The sequence below is a fragment of the Pleurodeles waltl genome, chromosome 8, assembly GCF_031143425.1.
Source record: "Pleurodeles waltl isolate 20211129_DDA chromosome 8, aPleWal1.hap1.20221129, whole genome shotgun sequence".
Taxonomy (NCBI): domain Eukaryota; kingdom Metazoa; phylum Chordata; class Amphibia; order Caudata; family Salamandridae; genus Pleurodeles; species Pleurodeles waltl.
The window spans coordinates 1,192,877,855-1,192,902,865 of record NC_090447.1 but is presented as its reverse complement, the minus strand read 5'-3'; the positions used below and the strand labels follow the sequence as shown (position 1 = coordinate 1,192,902,865).

Sequence of the window (25,011 nt, the reverse complement as noted above, 5' to 3'; positions counted from 1 at the left end):
AAACAGTAAAAAATGAATAAACGTAAATTATGACCAACATACAAATCGCGCTTCACAAATCAAATTGCAGCATCAACCACGTTATGTGTTGAGGAAAGAAGTGAACACTTTGTGTTTGTGAGGAAAAGGCGGCGCAAGTATAACAAGTGAAAAAAACTAAACAATGCTACAGCATATTGGACAGGAATTCAGAACAAAGTTATGCATGAGATAAGTACATGTATAAAGGAATTATATAAAATCATGTCATAAATCAAAAGTCCAAATTTAGCTTGTGCAAGTCGGTGGCGTTTTGACCTTCATGACTGGAGGTCATCATCAGGACATGCATAGCACAACATGGGGTGATGGCTGCCTGGAGAGATTCATAGGGTACGTGGAAGGATTCCATAACAGGTTGAGAATCCACGGGTTCAGAATCCACACGGCGGGGCAACAATCGCTGCCTGTCGTCCAAAAGGGTATGGTTACCCACAATTGGAAAATTCCTAGGGGTTCCAAGTCTCGAGCTGGGCTGGAAGGAGGACAATCCCTGGGGGAGGTGGTAGTGTCCAGAGACACAAGCTATGTTCAGGTGACCTTCACAATGTCCCTAAGGATCAGGCAATTAATCCGAATGTGGGTACTAGGTCAATTGACTAAATGATTCAATAGCATATAGCTAAGGATGGGATCACATGTCCAATGCAGGAAAAGTTCGGAGGTCGAGGTGAAACCAATCTACCCCAGGTCATGACTGTAGCAGTGTATCAGTCTGTGCACCCTGACAATAGTACGCGGGATCAACCCAATTCTGGGCAGATGCTCAGCAATTGCCAATTATGGAATTTTGCTTGCATTGTTTTTTTTTTTTTTTGTTGCTTTAAACATGTTGGACGTTTAGGTCTCCTGAAGAGTTGTGTTTTATTTTTCAGCTGCTTTCTACGATGTGCGAACAGCTTTATATGTATCTGTAATTGCAGATAAAAATGTTCCATAAAATAAAACTGATTACTAAATCCGACCAAACTGTATTTATTCCCAGGAGGGCTAGTAGGATAAAACTGAGATGCCTGTTTTATGTATTGGTTATGTCTCCTGGATAGGATGATTCCTTAATAAAGGTATCAGACTTGAGTGTGCTTTAAGTATGCAGATTTCTTAGAGGGAGATATAACTGATCCCTAACTAGTACTGGATGGGTTCTTCACTCAATATGAAACATACACTTTTCAGTAAAAGTTAATAAACAGCAGTAGGGTGGTGATGTCAGCCTATGTGTAGAAGATGGGGAGGGACTAGTAGAGTGTGGCAGGGTAGACCTATGACACACAAGAAATGTAGGGTGTTTCTATGCCAGGAAGAATACTGGTGTGTCAGTTGTGGGGAGTCTAGAGACTTCGTGGGAGTCTGGAGACTGAGAAGACCGCATAAATAGCACAGGATCCGGAGTGTACTTTTGTGTTGTAACAGCTTTGATTTTCTACAGAAAACACCCTTCTTAATGGCAGATAACAGGAAAAGCATAGAGATTAGTTTACAGTGCCTCACCTGGAAAACCATTGATGTCATCTGTAAACACCTACTGTGGAGCTGGTTGAGCTTATGGATGCCATTTTGCAGACTCAGGATGTAATTACTATGAAAATGTTGCTGTTTTGATATGGATTTACTCTGAATTATAGTTTGATTGGGTATATCAGATGCACTTATCTCTTGTGTTCTAATAGGCTTTCCCCAGCCTGCCTTGGAAGTCTATGAGTGGGGGTTGGACTACTGTACTGCGGCATCCAAGAAATAAGTTACAACTGAGCTTCTTGGAGTCCCGTGCATCACCAGGTGGCCATAAGGTCAGTTCTATCATGAGCACAATATTGTACTCATTTTGATGTAGCTTTGCCATCACTGAGACAACACCCCAGGAAACATGTGAGCCACCTTGCCCAAAACAGTAACAATAATATATCTAGGGATCAGATTATGCTAGATAGTGCCAGAGCCCGATTGCTTCTTTCCAGGTTTCAACCTCTCAAACTTAAGGACATTCAAGAGTGCCTCTGTCTTAAGGTGTTTTGAATTAACTTAATTCAACCATGAAGTCTCTCTGAAGAATGTTCAACTGCATGCACTGATTCGGGAGACACAATAATATATTCTCCAAGAAGCCAGGGTGGAAGTTACAATAGGCTGTGGTTAATCTTTAAGGCTATACATCCTACACATATAGGCTACACCTATTTCTACCTGCAGCAATGTTGCACACAATATGAGACAAAAGAAAGGGGAAGCAATATCAAGCCAGGGGGTACAGTTCTGAAGCTGAGTTTATTGCTTAGTCCTTCAACCTCAACCAAAACATTTGCCCTTTCCAGATACTCCTGGACACTTTGATGGCTGCATGTTTAAACACTTAGGTAGGGAAGAGAGAACAAACTCTAGAAAATCAGAAAGTAGATAGTCTCCCTAGAAGTGAGATAATATAAAAAAGGAAACCTCTCACAAGCAAAGGGGGAGGGGAGTAACAATGGCATGGAATCTCAAGGCCATTTCGAAACAACAGAGGAGAGTCTCCACGCAATAAGCAATCTACAAGTAGAAAACCACAATAAAGCAAGAGAGGCCAGCTATCTTCTTTTCTCTACCTGACGACTCAGTCTACTGCAGCTCTGTATTTGGCACTTGCCTCAAGACCTTGAAAAAAAAATTAGAAAGCCTCAGCTCAAGACAGCTTATGGAGATTCAGGTTCCAGGGCAGTAGCCTAGAAAACTAAGATAAACAAGGCTGGGAGCGCAGAGTTGACTCATTCATCACTTACTCAGAAACAAGCAATGTAAGTGCAAGAATCGGAAGGAGCAGTCACAGGTGTGGTGGAGATTAGTGGAACATGGCCTAGAGACTCAGACTCATCGGGCGTGGTCACTTAAGCTCAGCTGGGAATGGTAGAGAGCTTGGATCCACAATGCACCACATGGCATATCCATAGCCATCAGTTCAAAACTACCAGTAGCACAAAGTAGCCTAAATTCTGAGAAGACAATGGGGAAATCATGGAACATCCTGTGAAAGTACACGCTTCTATGATGGACAAAAATAATCTACAAAATACCTAGGGTCTAAAATACATGCGGTGGTACAAAGCTCGTATAAAGAGGGACAGGGGAATTGACAAATCAAAAGACAGAGGAAACGAATGAGAAACTGAAATGCTTTTTTTGGGGGTGGTGGGGGTTTGAAGTAATTGCACATTTCAAAAGTAGAAGACAGCACAGACTCAGATTTCAGTCACAACACAATTTCAGCAATTATAGATAAAGCAAGAAGAACTAGAGAGCAGGCCCAGGTGAAATAATATGCGTTTCATGGAAATATCGGAGAATAAACAGGAAAGTAATTCAACTACAGGCAAGCTAGAAAAATAATACAAGGTTAAGCTACTCAAGGTTTTAAAGGGGAGTTTATCTATCACATGAGCCCACAGAGTTTAATGCAATAAAACATAATGCTTGACACACCATACAGTGTGGGCACATCTCAGGATTATGGGGTCAGAGATAGAATTCAGACTACAGCTATGCAAAAGAAAAAGTTCTCCAAAAATAATAATTTGACATTAGTAATTTTACAGATATGTATGTAAATGCATCTAAAGGACGATTGGAATTTAAGGACATGATTAAGGGCCAGATGTAGGTAAGTAAAATTTTGCGACTTGCAAATTGCGAGTCTGTCCGACTCGCAATTTGCAACCCGCAAAACCATATGCAGAAAGGTGTCTCAGACACCTTCTGCGACTCACTATGGGGTCGCAAAGACCCACCTCATTAATATTAATGAGGGTGGTCGCAGTTTGCGACCCCATAGCGAGTCCATGCACTCACAGGGATGGTGGCCTGCTGGAGACAGCAGACCTCCATGTCTGTGACTGCTTTTTTAATAAAGCAGTTTTTTTTTTCTTTTTGCAGCCCGTTTTCCTTAAAGGAAAACGAGTTGCAAAAAGAAAAACTTCCGAAACCATTTGGTTTCGTTGTTTTCAGAGTAGGCAGTGGTCCATAGGACCACTGCCTGCTCTGAAAAAACATTTTTTTCGGCATTCACAAAGGGGAAGGGGTCCCATGGGGACCCCTTCCCTTTTGCAAATTAGTTACCACCCACTTCAAGTGGGTGGTAACTGCGAGTTGGTTTGCGACCGCATTCGCGGTCACAAAGCAACTCAGCATGGCGATGCGGTTGCAAATAGGAAGGGAACACCCCTTCCTATTTGTGAGTCGCATCCTCAAATTGCGAGTCGGTACCTTCAGCCACACACAGTAGAGTAGCCATATTTATCAGAAAAGTCACAGGAATATAGGCAGTATCCACAGGGGTAGATCATCAAGGTCAGTGAGCATAGGCTCAATTTATCTGGGAGAATCTAGTTCCTCTGGTCCTATAAAGGACAATGCAACACCAGTGTACTACAGCTCAACTGTGAGTTGTAGCATTGTTTGACCCACTTAGACGATTGGACCTGTTTTTGTACTCAAAGAATTTCCCTGAGACATTTTGAGTCAAGTCGACTGGGTGGTAACTTTTCAGTTTGCCCAATTCTTATTTTATTTTTAAACGATCTTACACATTTTCCTTACTATGTGTTTATTCTTACTTAGTGTGGAGCTTTCACCTCTTTATAGCTTATAACTGTCACACACATATCATACCCATCTTTTTCTGAGGAAATCTTGCACTTTAGCCAAGCTACCAAGAGTGAGTCAATGCATTCCTTATGGTAGCCATGTAAACAAAATGGTTTGGTCGTTGTGGGAGCTCAGTCACAGCTCAGACACTGTTCCACAATGCAGAACTTGAATTACCTGCAATTATCAATTCAATAGTGTGCATCACAAACTTTATTCTATTTTATGGTAGCAAAGGTAAATAGAATGAAATATCAAACCTAAATGTGATAGGAGGTCATGTTCCCTTACAGTTTAAGCCCTAGCTAAACAGATTTTGAACTTCCATTTACCAAAACCCATCTCAGCCGCATATACCCCACACCCCTTCTGAACCACTGCCCACCCATAGTCCTAATTTCTTTTAGATTAAGCCACCATCCATTGCTGACAACATTCTGAGAATGTTCACAACCCATCCCGACATGAAGACAGCTTTTTATATAAACAGTTTAACCAATATCATGCTTCTGGCTCAGGGCCAGTGCCAAGGCTGACTGGTGGCTGATTTCCATTCAGATTTCCTGGTGTTCTTTAACACAGCCGCTCTTGCTTCCTGGACCAGCAAATCCTAAATAATTTTTGGATGAAGGACCATTGTAGACCTCGGACCAGCCTTTCATTAGGTGGTTTGAAATACTGTGAAAAAAATAGCCTAAATGTGTGCTGAAATGAATCACAAATTGGGTCTCAAGGTGTGATTAGTGAAATGTGTACGTTCAAAAGAAAATAAAGTTAAGGTTCTATGGCTAGGGAACCTCATAAGAGGTGGTAGTGGGACAAACAATGCAACAGAATGCAGGAGGGTTAAAGGTGAGTACACAAAAGCAACTTTTAAAGGAAAGAAAAGATTATTCAAAATTTCAAGTAGGCTCTATCGTGTTGATCACGACAGGTCCCAACCCCTGCTAATTTTAGCATCCTTGAATCAAATCCTGCTGACCTTACTAAACCAATGCTGACATTTTTTATTTACTTTTTTTGTGATTTGTAACTCGATTTCCAAGGAACTGTAGTGTAATCTGTTTAATCTACCAAAACCAGCACAAACCATTTTATCAGAAGAATCTTTATGTCACACTTTGTTGTATGTGATGCAATACAACAGTTGAAAGTAAATACATATGAAGCTTAAATGTTCCCAAAGATACTGAGCATTTACATGTCTTAAAAAAATACTCATTATGCACAAGTGATTACAAGATGTACCAAATGTGCTGGCCAGTGCAGACAGCTTCAGTTTTATTTTTCAAGCAAAGTTGGAAGAAATATTTTCTTAACATGAAACAGGGTTTCAAACAAGCAATAGTGGATTTATTAGGTGCCAGGCACTGTATTCATACATATTATATTAATAAACTTCAACCATTGGGGACAGTGTTGTAGTGAGGGCTGCAATTTAAACATCAATGGAAGGAGGTTACCAACCCGGTTCCTTCGCCCATCTTTCTTTGACCTAATTAAGGCATACCGCCGGACAGTTTGTGCTGCCAGGCATCTGCTTTGCCAAAAATGTGGAGAACGTACAACTTTACATCCAGGGGACTTAACTAGTTCATCCGATTATCTTCACCTGTGTGCAAGCCGACTGACTTGAGAGCCTCCTCAGTATTCCACTGAACAGACTGGACAAGCAGCATGGCAGACTTTTGGGTTGCATACTACAATGGAAGGGTATATCTAGAACTTAAGAACCTTTAGTCTTACCCAAACATCATAGGCATGACCAGTCGAAAAACCCCATTTCTTCATGCCAAGGGGTGTGCAAGGCTCCACTGCTGTGGGCTGCGTGGCAAAATCTTACATCATGATGCAGTAGGAACACACATGTTGAGGGCCATCATTACCCGTCTTGGCTTTGCTGCCTTTTTAATTTTAAGGGAAAAACTCTGATGACAACGGCTGGTATTTCAGTTTTCAAACTGAAGTTAAAACCTGTATTGGCTGCTACAGGATAAAGCCAATAAAGTTTCCAAGAAAACAAAGTTGAGATACAGCGTTACGCTTTCTCAAACTTTCTGTGGTAGTAAGTTAGATTTCTGACTTCAAAAAGTCTGACGAGAGTCGAATACAGCCATTTTTTTTAACAACTTTAAATCGTAAGCATTACTTTGAAATTTCACACGCATTGCAGGTTCTCATGTGTTGAATGTGCAGTGCCTGGATTGGGAACTGAAATTCTACATGAACTTCAGGTTCTCAGGCACTGAAGGTTCATTGTGAGAACATGGGTATTTCCAGGGGAGCAAAACAAATCTTCCTATATATTCAGGGGACAAACAGAAAAGCATTTCTCCATAATAGGTATTTTTTCCAAAAGCAAAAATTTATTAAAGTGTGCAAAGGCACATTTCTGTCAAAACATGGAGGCAATGCCTATAGTGGACAATTTAAAAGGGTAAGTAGAAATCTGCAATATGTGTAGATTTACAATGTGTTCTTGGGATTTTGTGAATCCTGGAAAAATAAGGAATCTATACATAAAGTGGGGTAAAATATTGGGTGCCTAGATTTATTTATTTGAAATAGAATTGTGACGCTGCAGATTGTTTAGATAGAATGTTCAAACAGCCATCGACAAAAATCGGAGTACTTGAAAATCAGAGTATTTAATGTACTCCTACAAATCTTACAGTTCAGTTTCAGCAAGGTTTTCAAAAATAATGTGCTATGCACACCAAACAGGACAATTTTAAAATAACTGTAAGTCCTTTGCCTGCAACACAGCAAGCATTTACCTCGTCTTCTGTGATGTCCCCTTGTTTTTCCTTGATCTTGTTAGCTATGGATTTAGACAATTCTACCATTTCCTTAGCCTAGAGAAGGATAATATTGAGATAGTATAAGTTATAGCAAAATACAACGAAAATGTAGATCAAAGAAAGCATGTTACAGACTGAGCAATGTGTACACTACTGCACCTTGTCCATCAGCTTGCTGAGGTCTTCAAAAGCCTGAAAAACAAAAAGCATCATTTGGTAGTCTCTGCTAGTCTTTACTTAATCATGTATTTATGTTCAGTTGTATATGGACAATAAAAACTGCAAAAACATATATTTAGTTTCTAACTTAAAATCCTTCATTGTACATCACTGATTCTTGCATGTGCAAAAGTTGATGTATTTTCGATTTTTTAAAGATACCCAGCATATACTTCATAATAAAAGAGAGAAGTGGGCAACAAGCTTACAGTACACTGAATGCAAGCCTATCAATTCACTGAACTACCATCTCACCTCTCTCTGCAAATTCTTTGTGCTCAAAGCCATTTTTGCTTACGACAAGTTAAACTCACAACCATCCAAAGAGGTAGACCCTTATCAGCCTTGCTGAAGCCTCACTTATTCAATCAATAAGAAAACTAAGGAGTCAGAAGCGCCACCAGTACAGTATGTTTTGTGACAGAAGGACATCAAGGTGAGGCAAATTAGGTTCCAGATTTTGGAGTTGATAAAATAATTAACTTGTGAAGTGGATTATAAACACATCTTATCCCACTGGAAGACCATTTGATACTTCATATCCTCATTGATTAAATCAGAGACTTGAATTTAATTGTTTTCTGTGTCCAGCTGAACAATGAGGGAAGAAGAAAGTGTTGAGAAATTGCAGGATACTACAATCTTATTTAAATCATTTAACTTCAATTAGGCTTGAAAAGAAGGATCAGTGAGAGCTTTAATCAGACAGTATTTTCAGTTTATTACAGAGCAGCCTGACTAGAGGTTGAAATTCTTTTAGTGTAGTTATGTTCCTGAAAATTTTCTGGTTTCAAAATTTTAGACAATAAGGATCTAATGAATGGCTTTGGACAAACTGTAATAATTCACGAAATACACAGAAATACACTTTATAATACACTGAAGTTAAATAATAATTTGAGAAATTTAATTTTGAGAGGAGATTGAGGCTAACATATTTGCCTAAATAAAAGATGAAATCACTGAACAAATTCATTACATTTTGCTAAATCCTTGAAGGGATATCCCATAAATAGTGCGCGCCGCAGGTAAAACACACCCTTGGCCGAAAATGAGGTTACACCATTTCAGCTTTAAGAAGTTTGTCTACAGGAGCCTAATCTCTGATATGTAACTGACTTCTAATGTTTAGCTTCCTCTATTTTATGTACAGACCCTTAGATGCTAAGGCACTTTCTATGAAACATTACAGGCAGTATTTCCCCCTAAAAGAAGCATTACATATTGAAATTTTGTTCCACTCTGCAAATATGTAAAAACAATAGAGAAAATAATTCACTGCCTGGCAGGTTCTATCAAGCTGTCGTGTGGAAAACGGATGAAAATGTCACTGCCAAATGGAGTGAAGCGAGTGTAGAGTGTATCCCTGGTGAGCGAAATCTGAAACTCAAAAGTATCACACGGTCAGCGGTATTGAGGCACAGACCTCATGAGCTTCATACAGGCAGTTGATAACTGAGCTGAGTGCCCTGCCTATACAGTTTGTTGCTAGCAGAGAACTTTGCTAGGTATCGCCAGGTTTTCTGTATTGTGTGGTAGGTGCTCCTGTGAGGATCCCCTAGGTGTCTGCTTATGCTTTTTCGGAAATAAGGCTAGAGCCTCTAATTTTGCGCAGGTGAGCACATAGAATTGTAACATACGCACACTTGACAAAATGTAACAAATCTGTATTTTTCCAAAGAGCAGCATAACTATCCTCACAGCAACATGCTTCAGAACTAGTCTCAAAACAACCAAGAACGTGGGCACACACCTAACAGGAACTTCCTGAGATAAACAATGGGCCACAGTGCTCTATTCTTATCAGCTGCTAGCAGCAGGCGCAGGAAGCCTTTTTTGTTGACCCACCCCCACCACCCTCCTGCTATGAAGTTGGCCTTTTAACATATTAATTAAGACCATTTAAAGAAAGAGGAGAAAACACCATACAACTATTGTTTCCTTTGTGTCTATTATGCTGAGCTACTGATATCTGTGGAATGCAGAGTAAACGTTACCCAAAAGGCTAAATATATTTATCTTTAAGAGCACGATTAAAATTAAGCAATTCTGAAAACAGTTGCACTGCGAAGACAAACAAGCACTGGCAAAGCCAATTGGTCTGGCTTGCAATTTCAGTTGTATGCACAACCTACTGTCTTTGCCAATGCTTGACGACTATAGAAAAATGCTTAAATATTTCACTCTGGTTCACAATATATGAAGACAGTAGTGATACTGAAGCAGATGATAATAATAATAAACCAGTTTTGTATAGCTCCGAGTACTGATGAGTAAATATCATATGCTACCATCACACAATTCAATGACACCCAATTCACAAGCACTAAAAGAATGAGGGGCAGAGTGAAGCCCACCGGGATGTTTTACTGCAACCTGCAGATCACAAATGAACATGGAGCTTTCAACTCATTAAATCATCGTCCTGGCTACTAGCCAAAGGCTTAGAGGTCAGGTGATATTGTCCTCAAATTCTAACTTTGGTAGCATCGCTTTTTTAAAGTAGCCACTTCAGAAAAGGAAACTGCTCTAAGTAACTGTGATTCATGCATTTCACTTCATTTCCTGGACATTAGCAGTTCATTTTTTGGGTTTGCTAAAAACGCAATTGGGAAGCCACATATATATTTTGAAACTCACATAGATACACAACATTTACTAATTGTATATAAGAGAGGAACCGAGAGATGTAACAGTGAGATCTCAAGCCATAGTAGAAACTAGATTGAATAAACATGTTTATACAAAACGTCATTCCGCTTGTGTGTGCATGGAATTGGGCTAAGTGGAGAACCTGGGATTCAAGGACTAACCACTTGACAAGTAGATCACATGCAAGATAAGGTGGGTGTCTATAATTATACAAATTGCTGTTCTGTCATTCCATTATATCTACTGGAAAGATCGACACCAAGAGACCAATTAATAGATGTGTTTTTCATATATATCAAAAATGAAATTATCATAATGTGATTGAGGGGGTTGGTTAATGGCCCAGTGGGACAGGGCTGCGGAACACCCCCAAAAACATGCTAATAAGGCCAACAACTTTGGTTTAAAATATAAAGGAGCTTTTCATAGTAATTGCTATAAACAATAAGGAGAACCTTCCGTGCACCAATCAAAACTGAGAGGTTGAGCTGGGTAGCCAGGGTTCTCCGATTTTATGTAACATCTAAAGGATCATTTTATGAAGGCACTGATCGCAAGTGTCTACCAGCATGGACTTTTGGGTGCTAGGTCTAAATGAAAGTAAGACTAGCATTAGATGTAAAATATGAACGAAGGGGCAGTGCTAAGTGCCTCTTCTGGAAAAGATGTTCAGGTATGTCACCAGTTTGGATGAGGAGTCATGAGAGGTTGCTGAAATGTTGTCTTGCATTCCCTTTCCACGTCTGCACTTTCCCCATGGCTTGCTAGTGTGCCAGTGGTGCTGGTTATGCTGCATTTGGTACACAGCTGAGAAGCAGTTCTTTCTATATGTTGAGTGATCAATAGTCTAGTCAAGGACTCAACTCATGGGGTGCATAACTGGGTTAATTTATCTATTCTTTTTGGTGGCAGTAAGGGTTGGTTGTACCCCAGTTTGTTTTCAACCCATTAAATTGGTAAAATAATACACCAATTTTGAGAATTGTTTACATAGAATAATGGAGACATAACAACCAGCAGAGGACCAAGAAAATCTACACAACACAAATCTAGAGCAGCGTGACAATAAGAAGCACCAGAGCACAACCTAGAAACTTACTTCAGCCTGTACACTGCAGCATTCCTGCAATTATACAGTTCCTTTTGATACACAGTACACACACACACACACACACACACACACACACACACACACACACACACACACACACACACACACACACACACACACACACACACACACACACACACACACACACAGTAAAAGATCTTTATTTTACGCATGTGCAGCACAGTGATCCCAATGATAAGGCTGGTTTCAATTCTCAGAAGGGTGGCCGTACTGTACATGCGCATAACAGTTCATACCTATTAAAAAACAGAATGTAAGGCAACATACAAGTAGTGCTACCAAGGAATATTGTGTTGCCTTTTGGGTAAACATTTCTAAAAGAAAAATTAAAAAAAAACTCGAGTTGCCACAGGAAGAATGGGCAATAGTGAGCCTGTCCTCTGGTGCTACTTTGCTTATCTCCTCACCATCTAAATTCTATACTGCAAATATGTAAACATCTGTGTAATGCCGTGCTCTGATCTAAAACATGACAGACAGACCATTCAGCCAATGCTTGAAGGGTGCTCATCCAAACAATCCAAGTACTGGAAAGGGATGACGTTGACGTTGCGTTATATGAATCAGGAACGCTGTATATGCCTGTTGTATCTGCTGTATGCTGACATGCCATCTTGCAAAACAGGTCTTGCAAGCTTTCAGTAGCCAGACCTTAAAAACAGTGTATCTTTGCACTCAGTGAGTAACAACATAACTAATGTCCTCAAAAAGAACTTGACAGGAGTGGAGAAGAAGTGATGATACAATTGTGGATATACTGATGAAGAATCCCAGTTACATCAAACTGTTATTTGAAGGCTATTGATTAGAACACAGGTAGGTAAGATTAGGTGGTGGATAGACTGAGAATGCACAACAATGTAACATTCACTTACCTTCAGTTAATGATGAGCCTTTTGTGTTGATCATGGCTATGTGATTTGCTGTACTCTTATGAATTAGCATTCATTTGTTATGTTTTAATGGTAGGTTATTTCATAAATGTGATGTGGTAGATAAAGTAATTTGTTTGTAGTGTTTTTGTTTAATGCTTGATCTATTTTAAATGCTATGTTCCTAGAATTGCTTTGTTTAACATATTTTACGTAATGGGAATTTGAAAAGTTACTAGAGAAATTCACTACTGTGTGCACTTCAATATGGTTAAATATTTGTTTCTGAATTTCAAGAATTTAGTTCAGTTGGTATTTCTACACTTATTTAGGCCAGAGAGCAGACAAACAGATGGAAGTGCTGCTGGCTTCTGATTAAAGCCAATGACTTACTGAACGCCACACTGTTATTTGTACAGTAATTTTACAAATGCCAGAACAGAGGCAAACTGCACTCAGTAATATTGGTTGTGCGAAGAGCTTTTTTTTTTTTTTTAAATTCATCTAGACACATGTTAAATGAAACTTTTACCAGTATGCACAATGATACCCTCTGATGTTTGCTGAAAGTTATTTAATATTGAAAAACGCAATGATTACAAAACATGAAGTTATGTTAATTACTACAAAAAATATATATATTGAGCCTGATATAGAATTTTACTCAGCAGAATATGGAAAGGAACCGGATCTCTGTAACATTTGTAAAAGTTGTCTGTGCTTTTCTTTTTTGCAATTATTTTGAAGTTGATTACTTTCTAATCTTTTAAATGTCTGTTTTCATTTTGATTTGTATTCTAAAGTGGTTTGTAGTTGGATTTGGGCTATCCGCACATGGTGCATTTTTCTAATATCTAATACAAAGTTAATTTAGCCGTGCTATCACAAGGCAAATTAAACGTCTCTATGTTACACTCCCTCAAATAAAACTTGACAAGTTCCGTCAAGATGAACCCTCAATAACATGCTAATTTTCCCAAACTTGCTTTTTGATATGGTAATGCCAAAGTTGAAGGTTCATTTAGAATAGATGGAAACCCCCACAGCCCTCTCTCTCTTTCCATGAAACCCTTGTTTTGTCCCACTATTCCTCTCACTGTGATCCCCACGTCCAAGTCTATCCTCTCTCTCTCCCCTTGTACCTCCAATTCTATTTGATCTTTTTTAAATAGGTACTGTTTTTGGTTTTTAAACAGGGGATTCCCTGCCAGAATTTATAACCTGTACCTTCACATATTTCTCTATCATACTCTTTTACCATCTAAACCCCTTTCCATTTCTCCTTGCATTATAGTCCTCATTGCTCATGTCCTCTGCCTCCTCTTCTCTTCCTACAATTGGCCTAGTCATGGTAAAAAACAGGAAGCTAGACTACTGTTGTACCATTTTTTTGCTTATATTTTGTCCCTAATATGAGTAGTCTACAACCAATTTACCTTTCAGTTCTTGGCCTTCTAGGGTTTAAGTTATTTGTTAAAGAATTTTAACTCTAGACCGGAGATACAGTAGCGGGTCAGCATCCTTTTCTTGTTAGCACACCTTTTGGTCAGACTATGTTGGGATGGAAGCCCTCTGCATGGCTTGGAAAAGTTATGCTGCCCAGCCATGTTTATTTGTCTGGTCTGCACTGTATTTTTCCCTTCAGTGAACTGAAGAATCTGGGAAGCTAAAGGAATTGCCTTGTGTATTTACTCTGCTGTTAATCAGCCGAGCTAGGTGCTGGAGACAACCTCAAAAGTGACCATCTTAACCTAGGTGAGGGTGTCAGTCCAATTCGGGTCTACAAGTTGAAGGGCAGTGGCAGCAACAATGATAGCTTGGGGGTACTTGTGTTTGCATTTACTTGTCTAAATTCATGTTTAATATTCACAAATCAATAAAAAGAAAAAAAATAAAAATCAAATGATTCAAGACCTAGAGACACTGCCCTAAGTTATCCTGGGTTGATATGTAATATGCTCCCTGCTGCACACACATTATACTTGTGCAGTCCTCTCTCAGCTAATATGGGAACAGTGTGTTGCCAATAAAATTAGCATATTCAGCACATGAGGCTTTATGTCTGTTTAGCATTTCTATCAATTCCCCCATAATGACTTACCTTTGGCATTTTGCCTTGTCCAAGACTACCTTGTCTTCCCACGTTATTGCCACAGCGTGAGCCTTTTTGCGCTCCTGCAGGAAACATACTGACTCCATGATCCATGTCACACAGACCACTACCGTATGTTGCTATTAGGGATGTAGAATTCGTTAACCATAAAGTTACAGATGCATGTATGGATATTTTCCTACTTCTGCATTTGTGCCGTTACTCTCCCTTTCTGGTGGGACAAGTGGCATGAAGTTTCAGATGATAGACCTTCTGTAATTTTTGAATCTATGAACTAAGTCTGCCATAGAAGTAAATACCGAGAATCATTGGGAAATACCTTGTATTTCTGTTAAGACATCTGCACAGTCGGTTTTACATCAGCAGGCATCAACAAAATATAATTAGCTAAGCCAGTTATTATTGTTTCTATTGTTTCATTTAATATGGCTTCTCCATTGAGAGATCAATGCTATACTCTCCAGCAGAGTATATCATCAGGCAGTGACAGCTCTGATGGCACATTTCTCTTTGAATGGTGAAGAGAATTATGATCTGCTAGTATACTAAATACGTCTATTAAATTAATTAACTAACCTACAGGGACACCTGCGACTCATCTATCCATTTCAAAATCACTCTCACACATTTTCTGGCTCTTCAGTCAGCTCTGAGAGGATTGATTCAAAGGAGCTTGATGTTTACCTTGGAGTTCAAATGTTGTAGCTCTTCATGTAGAGCCAATGCAGATGTTTTCAGCTTCAACATAGACATTTTACTCAAATCTTGCTGTCTTAATTCCAGACAATTTAGACAAATGTAAAAAAGAAACAAGGTGTCAGAACCACTTTCAGGGGGCAAGCAGGAGATACAGGGCCCAAACTTGGGGGTTGAGACCTTTTACTCCATGAATCCTGAGGCCCAACTTACTATGGGCTCTGAGTTACTAGCCCACTAGTCAGCACTTGACTATCAGTGGTAGCGTGGGTTGCTCAGTCAAAGGCTTCTCCGGAGGAGGTAGGTGCAGGCTTTCAAAAGCAGAAGACTCAAAACACATTCAGCCACTCCAATAAATGAACGTACAGCCAAATATTTGCATTTATGATAAAAGCTAATATTTAGATACAAAGTGAAATACAGCACACAACAAATAATATATACAGTTTTCATGAGAACGGCACTCCAGTTTTGCCTGGCAAGATCCCGAGTCACACTCCCCGGTTTACTGGTTATTCCCCATTCACATTAGGAAACATTAAGGCTAGGCCCCACCAGTTAAGTATGAGTCTTAGAAGTTCCAAAATGGCTGTCAAAGTCAAACTGCCTCAGCCTGGTACAGTGATACACTAGGCCCTTGAGTGCCTCAGTGGCCTGGAGTTTTGCAGTCGATCTGAGCAGGTGCTAGGTGATGAGCAATAGTATTATCGCTGCAGGGAAGGAGGCTGGATGCTCAAGGTACTTCTCCAGTTGGGCAGTAAGCCCTCCTTGTCCTGGCTGTATGTCTCAGGCAGCTTCTTGTCCCCGAAGGCAAAGTAAATGTTCTGGGTACACAAATCACAACCCACTACACTTCACTTTCGCAGACTGCACAACGGTGTTGGTTCTTTATCTTTTCTACAATAATGGGTCAGCTTCATCTCAGCACTCACCTGGCATAAGGGGGTCATGAATATTAGCACAGAGTGATGGCCCTCTCAGGTCACAGCACTGCACAGGGCAACAGCCCTCACCGTTCAGATTGATGCTTGAATGTGGCAGCCCTTAACCTTTGTAGTGGCCTCACCTGGCACTCAGGTTCACCGACTTGAGAGGCACACATGCTGATGTCCTGATCAGTGCTGCAGACCACCTGACCAGCAGAAGGGCAGACGACCCGGTTAGTGCTGCGGTTCTGAGAGGACTGTGAATCTCAAATTTTGCTTAAGGTGTCCACTCAACAAAGGTACCCACCGGACCTCAGTTCTTCAAGGCACTATTGTCCTACTCAAAGGTTTCTCTATTCTCAGCAGGCAGGCAACTTTCCTGATATAGCACTAAGGAATAAATGGCTTGCACTATGATCCCAAGATGTGCCGTGTTTTTCTTCATTTTGCCCTAGGTAGTAGTCTAACAATCATTATAAAAAAATGTAATTGTGTTTCAATGGTCACTTGCTACTGGTTTTGAACCAAGCATGAGAGATGGGGCAAATTGTGATATGAGATGTGGCTGTTGACTAAACACTTCAAATACGCTTATTATTCAATGAATGAGCTGTGCTACTTGGAGATCCACAGTGCAAAAACTCTCTATTGTGGCTAGGTCTCAGTAGAGAAGCATTTTGTTACATCATTACCAGCTTGGCTGAGCTGTCAACAATTCAGCTGAACGTTTAGACCATTTGACCACCAATAAGCGACTGATAAACCATGCATAGCAAAGGCATTGTTGTTAGTTTGAAAACATTTGAAACACGCATCAGCAAAGAAAATACGTCTCGGTAAGCTGCTGTGATGGTAACATTTGCAAACATATGCTATAAAAATAAAAAGAAGAATGGAAAATCAAAACAAGCTACTGCCTAAATAAACGTGGCTGCCATATGCTTGCAATAAAAATGTTAAATAAAAAAATAAAAATAAACTAGCATATCATTTCAATAGAACAGTTCAGGTGCTTCCCAGTAGGTCGGAGTGCTCAGAGCATGTGTATAAACCCTCTATAATTTTCATGCACAATAGCGGGAAATATGATTATTAGCGCAAAGGTACTGGCTTTGAATTGCTATCAATTACAATAATAACACTATGAAAAATAACTAATGTATGCCAAAATGCAAAGTGAACTCAAAACATAACATGCGCTGTCATTCTGTCCCCAGCCACAATATTATATGTAGGAAACTGGCACGTGTTGCACTTACCACACGCCCCCCCAACCACCCCCTCCAAACGTTTTGCCAGATATTGATGCTAACTTGACCAAGAGTGTGCTGGGATCCTGATAACCAGGCCCCAGCACCAGTGTTCTTTCCCTAAAAATGAACCACTGTTTCCACAATTGGCACACCTCTGGCACACAGATAAGTCCCTTGTAAAATGTACCAGTGGTACCAAGGGCCCTGTGACCAGGGAGGGTCTCTAAGGGCTGCAGCATGTGTTGTGCCACCTTAAGGGACCCCTCACATAACACATGCACACTGCCAGTGCAGATTGTGTGTGTTGGTGGGGAGAAAAAGGAAAAGTCGACATGGCATCCCCCTCAGGGGGGCATGCCCACAAAACTCTACCTGTGGCATAGGTAAGTCCTAAGGCAGGATGCACTGTACCGCAGGTGAGGGCATAGCTGCATGAGCAATATGCCCCATACAGTGTCTAAGTCCATTCTTATACATTGTAAGTGCAGTGTGGCCATATTAGGTATATGGTCTGGGAGTTTGTCAAAACGAACTCCATAGTTCCATAATACACTGGATACTGGGAAGTTTGGTATCAATCTTCTTAGCACAATAAACCCCCACTGATGCCAGTGTGGGATTTATTCAAAAATGCACACAGAGGGCATCTTAGAGATGACCCCTGTATTTTACCCAATCCTCTAGTGTAGGACTGACTCGTCTGTACCAGCCTGCCACTAGCAAACAAGTTTCGGACCTCATGCGGTGAAGGTCTTTGTGCCCTCTGAGGCCAGAAACAAAGCCTGCTCTGGGTGGAGGTGTTTCACACCTTCACCCTGCAGGAACTGTAACACCTGGCAGTGAGCCTCAAAGGCTCAGGCCTCGTGTTACAGTGCCCCAGGGCACTCCAGCTAATGGAGATGCCTGCCCCCCGGACAAGCCCCCACTTTGGGCAGCCAGTTCGGCGGGAAACTTAAGAAAAACAAGGAGGAGTAACAACTTCAGCCGGGACCACCCCTAAGGTGTCCAGAGCTGAAGAGACCCCCACCCTGCAGAATACTCCATCTTGGTTTGAGGACAGGTCCAACAGGGATAGGAATGTGCCCCCCTCCTCAAAGGGAGTGGGCACAAGGAAGATGTAGACACCCTCAGAGACAGTAGCCATTGGCTACTGCCCTCTGACCCCCAACATGCCCCTAAATCTAGGATTTAAGACCCTCCCTAAATCCAGCTCACCTGATTCCTAGCGACCTACAAGAAGGAATGCTAAGCTGAAAATCCCAGCAGAGAAGAAGGAAGACAACAACTGCTTTGGTTCCAGCCCTACCGGCCTGTCTCCTGCTTCAGAGAACCTGTAAAAAGACCAGGAACGGGTCCAGCGGGCCCAGCAACCTCTGCCAACTCCAGAGGACTGCCCTGCACCCAAAAGGACCAAGAACTCCTGAGGATAGTGCTCGGTCTAAAAGAAACCTACAGCCAAGGACTCCCACCTCACTCCGGATGCATGAGTCCTGACCCCTGTGCACCCGACACCCAGGTGGTCCACCCAGCAAGTAAGGGTGCCTGGGCTCTCAGGAGCAACAGCCCACCCTGGGTTGACCCCTTCAAACCTCCACGACGACGCCTGCAGAGGGAATCCAGAGGACTCCCCTGACTGCGAGCTCTGGACAAAGATATCTGACAAAAAGAGGACACACTGCACCCGCAGCCCCGAGGCCTTGGAGACACTGACCCCCAGTGCAGCATTGACCAGCAGACTACCCTCCTCCCTGTCCAGCCGGTGGTTTGCCCGAGAAGCCCCCCTGGACCTTGTCTGCAGCCTCAGAGTAACCCTGGGGTCCCCTGATGGAGTTGCATTTGAAACCCGGCGCCCTGTTTGCACCCTGCCCCCCGGCCACCCTAGTTCTGCTGAGGGTGCATGTTTGGTGCTTACTTGGGGCTCCTCCAGTGCTCTCTTGAATCCCCCTGGTCTGCCCTCTGAGTCACGCGTACTTACCTGCTGGCTGACTGGATTCCGAGAACCCCCGTCTCCATAGGAGCCCACGTTAATTTGGTGCCTCTTTGACCTCTGCACCCGACCGGCCCCGTGTTGCTGGTGGTGGGTGTTTGGGGTTAACTTGACCCCCTCAACGACGGACTACCTAAAACTTGGAGATAGGAACTGTATGTTGAATACTTACCTGTAAAACTGTACTATCTTTTCCTCACACAGGAACTGTTAAAAATTGCAGTGTCCACTTTTAAAATAGCTTTTTGCCATTTTAAAGAAAACTGTATACATTGTTGATTCCATTCAAAGTCCTGATTATTTCTATGCAAAGTACCTTACATTTTAAGTATTTACCTGCAAACTGAATTTTGTGGTTCTAGAAAAAAATTAACAAAACATATTTTTCTAAATAAAATCCTATTGGTCTGGAGTTAAGTTTGGAGTTAAGTTTTTTTTGTTGTAAGGTTTGAAATTCTACATATTAAGGGTTGGCCTCGTGGGCTGTTACCATATATGTAGCATTCTTGCATTGCCTGGGCTTCCTGCATTCTTATTTGAATAGTCTCTCCAATACTCCTTTAACGTAATCTACAACTCACCACTCAATATTGATATTGTCTTTGAATCTGGTTATCTATCCACCTCTGATGGCTAATAACAAAACCACCTTTCCATCTAGCTAGCTATAACTTAACTGATAAAATAGCTTTCAATAGATTTGTTTTTACTTTACAGTGAGCTACCTATCAAATAATGTATGCCCCTAGCTATCTGTTTATGCAAATGAGTAATTTGTTTAAATTAGCGAGTTGCATATAACCCATCTCCATCAGTTGTACGTCAGAATGTTGTTAACAAAAACAATGTCTGGACAAAGTATTGTGGTATAAACCTGGTTTAAAAAAATATTGTTCCACTGTAACTCCTATGGGGCAATATTTTTGCAAACAATATTTAGGACACAACATTTTTGTCAGCCAGTATGTCAGCAATGAACTTCTCATATCATAAATCTCCATAACCACCATATTAGAGTTTGCGCAGATGAAGTCATATTTGTACCTGTGATATATACTGTAAGTGGCCTAGAGTATGGAGAAGTATATAATTTACCTCTGAAATGTTTTTGTCGGTCTCTTTTCTTTTTTCCTCGAGCTTTCTCTCAATGCCAACTATTCCAACAGCCCTTGTTCTTCCTGACTGTTCACAAATACAAACAAAAGAATATATCAAGAGTTTATTCGTCTCCACTAAATAAGAAAATGTAAACGTGGAATGCTGTATTTGTGTTTCAAGAGTAGAAATACCATCAAAAAAATATTGGGAGATATATAAGATCAAGCTCAAAAATAGACTGTAAGAATCACATGGGAGCATTGAACTTAAAAGAATGTGATAAAAATAGAACTGCAATGAAGGTTGAACTAGAGGAACTATGTCACGTTCCAAAACATTATTAAATGCGTTATATGTGATTAAATTTCTTCTGTAAAGAATGCACTGAACTTAAACCTTTGATGTACTTCTCCACAGGATAATTATATACAGTTGGAGGCTGAGAAGAAGAAAAAAAGAAAGATGAAAGAGAGAGAGCAAGATAGAGAGAGAGAGAGAGAGAGAGAGAGACCATCTGTCAGAATTTGCACCCCTCACGCCTTTCTTTGATTTATATAAATTGTGTTACCTTCCAAAAGTTGCTATATTATTATCATAGGCTCACAATTACAATGTACTTTACCTTCGATCTGTTTCCCATATAAATGCATACCAAGAGACCTGGCATCAGGTTTGGAATCATGGCCTAGTTGCACTATACAAGACAATCATATGTGCCATTGATCTACTTTAGGCCATGCAAAGTAAGCAAGCATTGTCAAATCAATATGTTTTGGCTAGGCAAGCATGCCATTTCTTTAATTTTTATTTTGCCCAAAAAAAAAAAAAAATATATATATATATATATGGAAAATGTCACTTACCCAGTGTACATCTGTTCGTAGCATGAGACGCTGCAGATTCACATGCTGTGCATTATCCTGCCATCTAGTGTTGGGCTCGGAGTGTTACAAGTTGTTTTTCTTTGAAGAAGTCTTTTCGAGTCACGAGACCGAGGGACTCCTCCCTTTCGGCTCCATTGCGAATGGGCGTCGACTCCATCTTAGATTGTTTTCCCCGCAGAGGGTGAGGTAGGAGTTGTGAGTATACTAGATGTGCCCATGCAATGGAGTAGGTATGTATGTATATAATGTGTATCAAAAGAATATTTATTTACAAATTTACAATTTTCATTCAACTAATAACGGCTACAGGCTCCCGGGGAGGTGGGAGGGCACATGTGAATCTGCAGCGACTCATGCCACAAACAGATGTACACTGGGTAAGTGACATTTTCCGTTCGGTGGCACGTGCAGCTGCAGATACACATGCTGTGCATAGACTAACAAGCAGTAATCTCCCCAAAAAGCGGTGGTTTAGCCTGTAGGAGTTGAAGTTGTCTGAAATAATGTTCTTAATACAGCCTGTCCTACTGTGGCTTGTTGTGTTGCTAACACATCTACACAGTAATGCTTAGTGAATGTATGAGGCGTAGACCAGGTGGCTGCCTTACAAATTTCTGTCATAGGTATATTCCCAAGAAAAGCCATTGTGGCGCCTTTCTTCCTAGTGGAATGTGCTCTTGGTGTAATAGGTAATGAAAATGTCACTTACCCAGTGTACATCTGTTCGTGGCATCAGTCGCAGTAGATTCGCATGTTCTGCAATAGCTCGCCATCTGGTGTTGGGCCGGAGTGTTACAAGTTGTTTTTCTTCGAAGAAGTCTTTCGAGTCACGGGACCGAGTGACTCCTCCTTTTGTCTCCATTGCGCATGGGCGTCGACTCCATCTTCGATTGTTTTTCCCCCGCAGAGGGTGAGGTAGGAGTTGAATTGTAGTAATAGTGCCCATGCAATGGAGTGACTAAGTATGCACCTATTTAAGGTTGAGATGATACATATATAAATAATTGAAGGTAACTTCCAAACTGCTACAGGCTCCCGGGGAGGCGGGTGGGCACATGCGAATCTACTGCGACTGATGCCACGAACAGATGTACACTGGGTAAGTGACATTTTCAGTTCGATGGCATCTGTCGCTGTAGATACGCATGTTCTGCATAGACTAGTAAGCAGTTATTTCCCCAAAGCGGTGGATCAGCCTGTAGGAGTGGAAGTAGTCTGAAATAATGTCCTTAATACGGCTTGACCTACTGTGGCTTGTTGTGCGGATAACACGTCTACACAGTAGTGCTTGGTGAATGTGTGAGGCGTAGACCATGTGGCTGCCTTACATATTTCTTGCATTGGGATGTTTCCTAGAAAGGCCATGGTAGCACCTTTCTTTCTGGTTGAGTGTGCCCTTGGTGTAATGGGCAGCTGTCGTTTAGCTTTAAGGTAGCAGATTTGGATGCATTTAACTATCCATCTGGCTATACCTTGTTTTGAAATTGGGTTTCCTGCGTGAGGTTTTTGAAATGCAATAAAGAGTTGTTTAGTCTTTCTGATGTTTTTTGTTCTGTCAATGTAATACATTAATGCTCTTTTGACATCTAATGTATGTAGTGCCCTTTCAGCTACGGTATCTGGCTGTGGAAAGAACACTGGAAGTTCCACTGTTTGATTTAGATGGAACGGTGAAATAACCTTTGGCAAAAATTTAGGATTGGTCCTTAGGACGACTTTATTTTTGTGTAGTTGTATAAAAGGTTCCTGTATAGTAAACGCCTGAATCTCGCTTACTCTTCTTAGGGAAGTAATGGCGATGAGAAATGCCACCTTCCAGGTTAGGAACTGTATGTCGCAGGAGTGCATGGGTTCAAAAGGTGGACCCATAAGTCTAGTTAGGACAACATTTAGGTTCCATGAAGGAACAGGTAGTGTTCTTGGTGGTATAATTCTCCTAAGGCCCTCCATGAATGCTTTAATGACTGGTATTTTATATAGGGAAGTTGAATAGGTAGTTTGCAGGTATGCAGATATTGCTGCAAGGTGAATCTTAATGGAAGAGAAAGCTAGGTTAGATTTTTGTAAGTGAAGCAAGTAACCCACTACTTGTTCTGGAGTTGTGTGTAATGGTTGTATTTGATTAATATGGCAGTAGCAAACAAACCTCTTCCATTTACTTGCATAGCAGTGCCTGGTGGATGGCCTTCTTGCTTGTTTTATGACTTCCATACATTCTTGGGTAAGTTGTAAGTGCCCGAATTCTAGGATTTCAGGAGCCAGATTGCTAGATTCAGCGATGCTGGATCTGGGTGTCTGATCTTTTGGTTGTGCTGTGTCAACAGATCTGGCCTGTTGGGCAATTTGATGCAGGGTACCACTGATAGGTCTAGCAGCGTTGTGTACCAGGGTTGCCTTGCCCAAGTTGGTGCTATCAATATGAGTTTGAGTTTGCTTTGACTGAGTTTGTTTACCAGGTAAGGAAGGAGAGGGAGAGGAGGAAAAGCGTAAGCAAATATCCCTGACCAGTTCATCCATAGGGCATTGCCTTGGGATTGTTTGTGTGGGTATCTGGATGCGAAGTTTTGGCATTTTGCGTTCTCCCTTGTCGCAAACAAGTCTATCTGAGGTGTTCCCCAGAGTTTGAAATAAGTGTTCAGAATTTGGGGGTGAATTTCCCATTCGTGGACCTGTTGGTGATCTCGAGAGAGATTGTCTGCGAGTTGGTTTTGTATCCCTGGTATAAACTGTGCAATTAGGCGAATTTGGTTGTGAATTGCCCAATGCCAAATTTTTTGTGCTAGCAGGCTTAACTGCGTGGAGTGCGTCCCCCCCTGCTTGTTTAGATAATACATTTTTGTCATGTTGTCTGTTTTGACGAGAATGTATCTGTGAACTATTATTGGTTGGAAAGCTTTTAGTGCTTGAAAAACTGCTAGAAGTTCTAGGTGATTGATATGCAGTTTTGTTTGATGTACGTTCCATTGTCCTTGTATGCTGTGTTGATCGAGGTGTGCTCCCCACCCTGTCATGGAAGCATCTGTTGTTATTACGTATTGTTGCACTGGGTCTTGGAAAGGCCGCCCCTTGTTTAAATTTATGTTGTTCCACCACAGAAGCGAGAGGTAAGTTTGGCGGTCTATTAACACCAGATCTAGAAGGTGACCCTGTGCTTGAGACCACTGTGATGCTAGGCATTGTTGTAAGGGCCTCATGTGCAGTCTTGCGTTTGGGACAATGGCTATGCATGATGACATCATGCCTAGGAGTTGTAATACCATCTTTGCTTGTATGTTTTGTGTTGGATACATGCGTTGTATGATGGTGTTGAAATTTTGAATTCTTTGTGGACTTGGAGTGGCTACTCCTTTTGATGTGTCTATTATGGCTCCCAGGTATTGTTGTACCTTGCGTGGCAGAATTTTGGATTTTGTGAAATTGACGGTGAACCCTAGTTTGAAGAGGGTTTGTATGATATGATTTGTGTGATTTGAGCACTCTATTAACGAATGGGCCTTGATTAGCCAGTCGTCTAGATATGGGAACACATGTATTTGCTGCCTTCTTATGTGTGCTGCGACTACCGCTAGACATTTGGTAAAGACTCTTGGTGCGGTTGTTAATCCGAAAGGCAGTACCTTGAATTGGTAATGTATTCCTTTGAATACAAACCTTAGGTATTTCCTGTGCGATGGGTGTATTGGTATATGGAAATAAGCATCCTTGAGGTCTAAAGTTGCCATGTA

General features: G+C 41.1%; 1 protein-coding gene across 1 annotated transcript in view; it reads right to left on the bottom strand.

Moving 5' to 3' along the window:
* VPS36 (vacuolar protein sorting 36 homolog) overlaps positions 1-25,011 on the bottom strand; it is a 141,859-nt gene that overhangs the window by 51,379 nt on the left and 65,469 nt on the right. The window contains exons 6-8 of the mRNA XM_069205463.1: positions 20,400-20,486; positions 7,614-7,646; positions 7,431-7,508 (exon numbers count right to left, since the gene is read on the bottom strand). Of these exons, the coding sequence (XP_069061564.1) occupies positions 7,431-7,508; positions 7,614-7,646; positions 20,400-20,486 (198 nt within the window). The remainder of the gene's footprint in view (positions 1-7,430; positions 7,509-7,613; positions 7,647-20,399; positions 20,487-25,011) is intronic.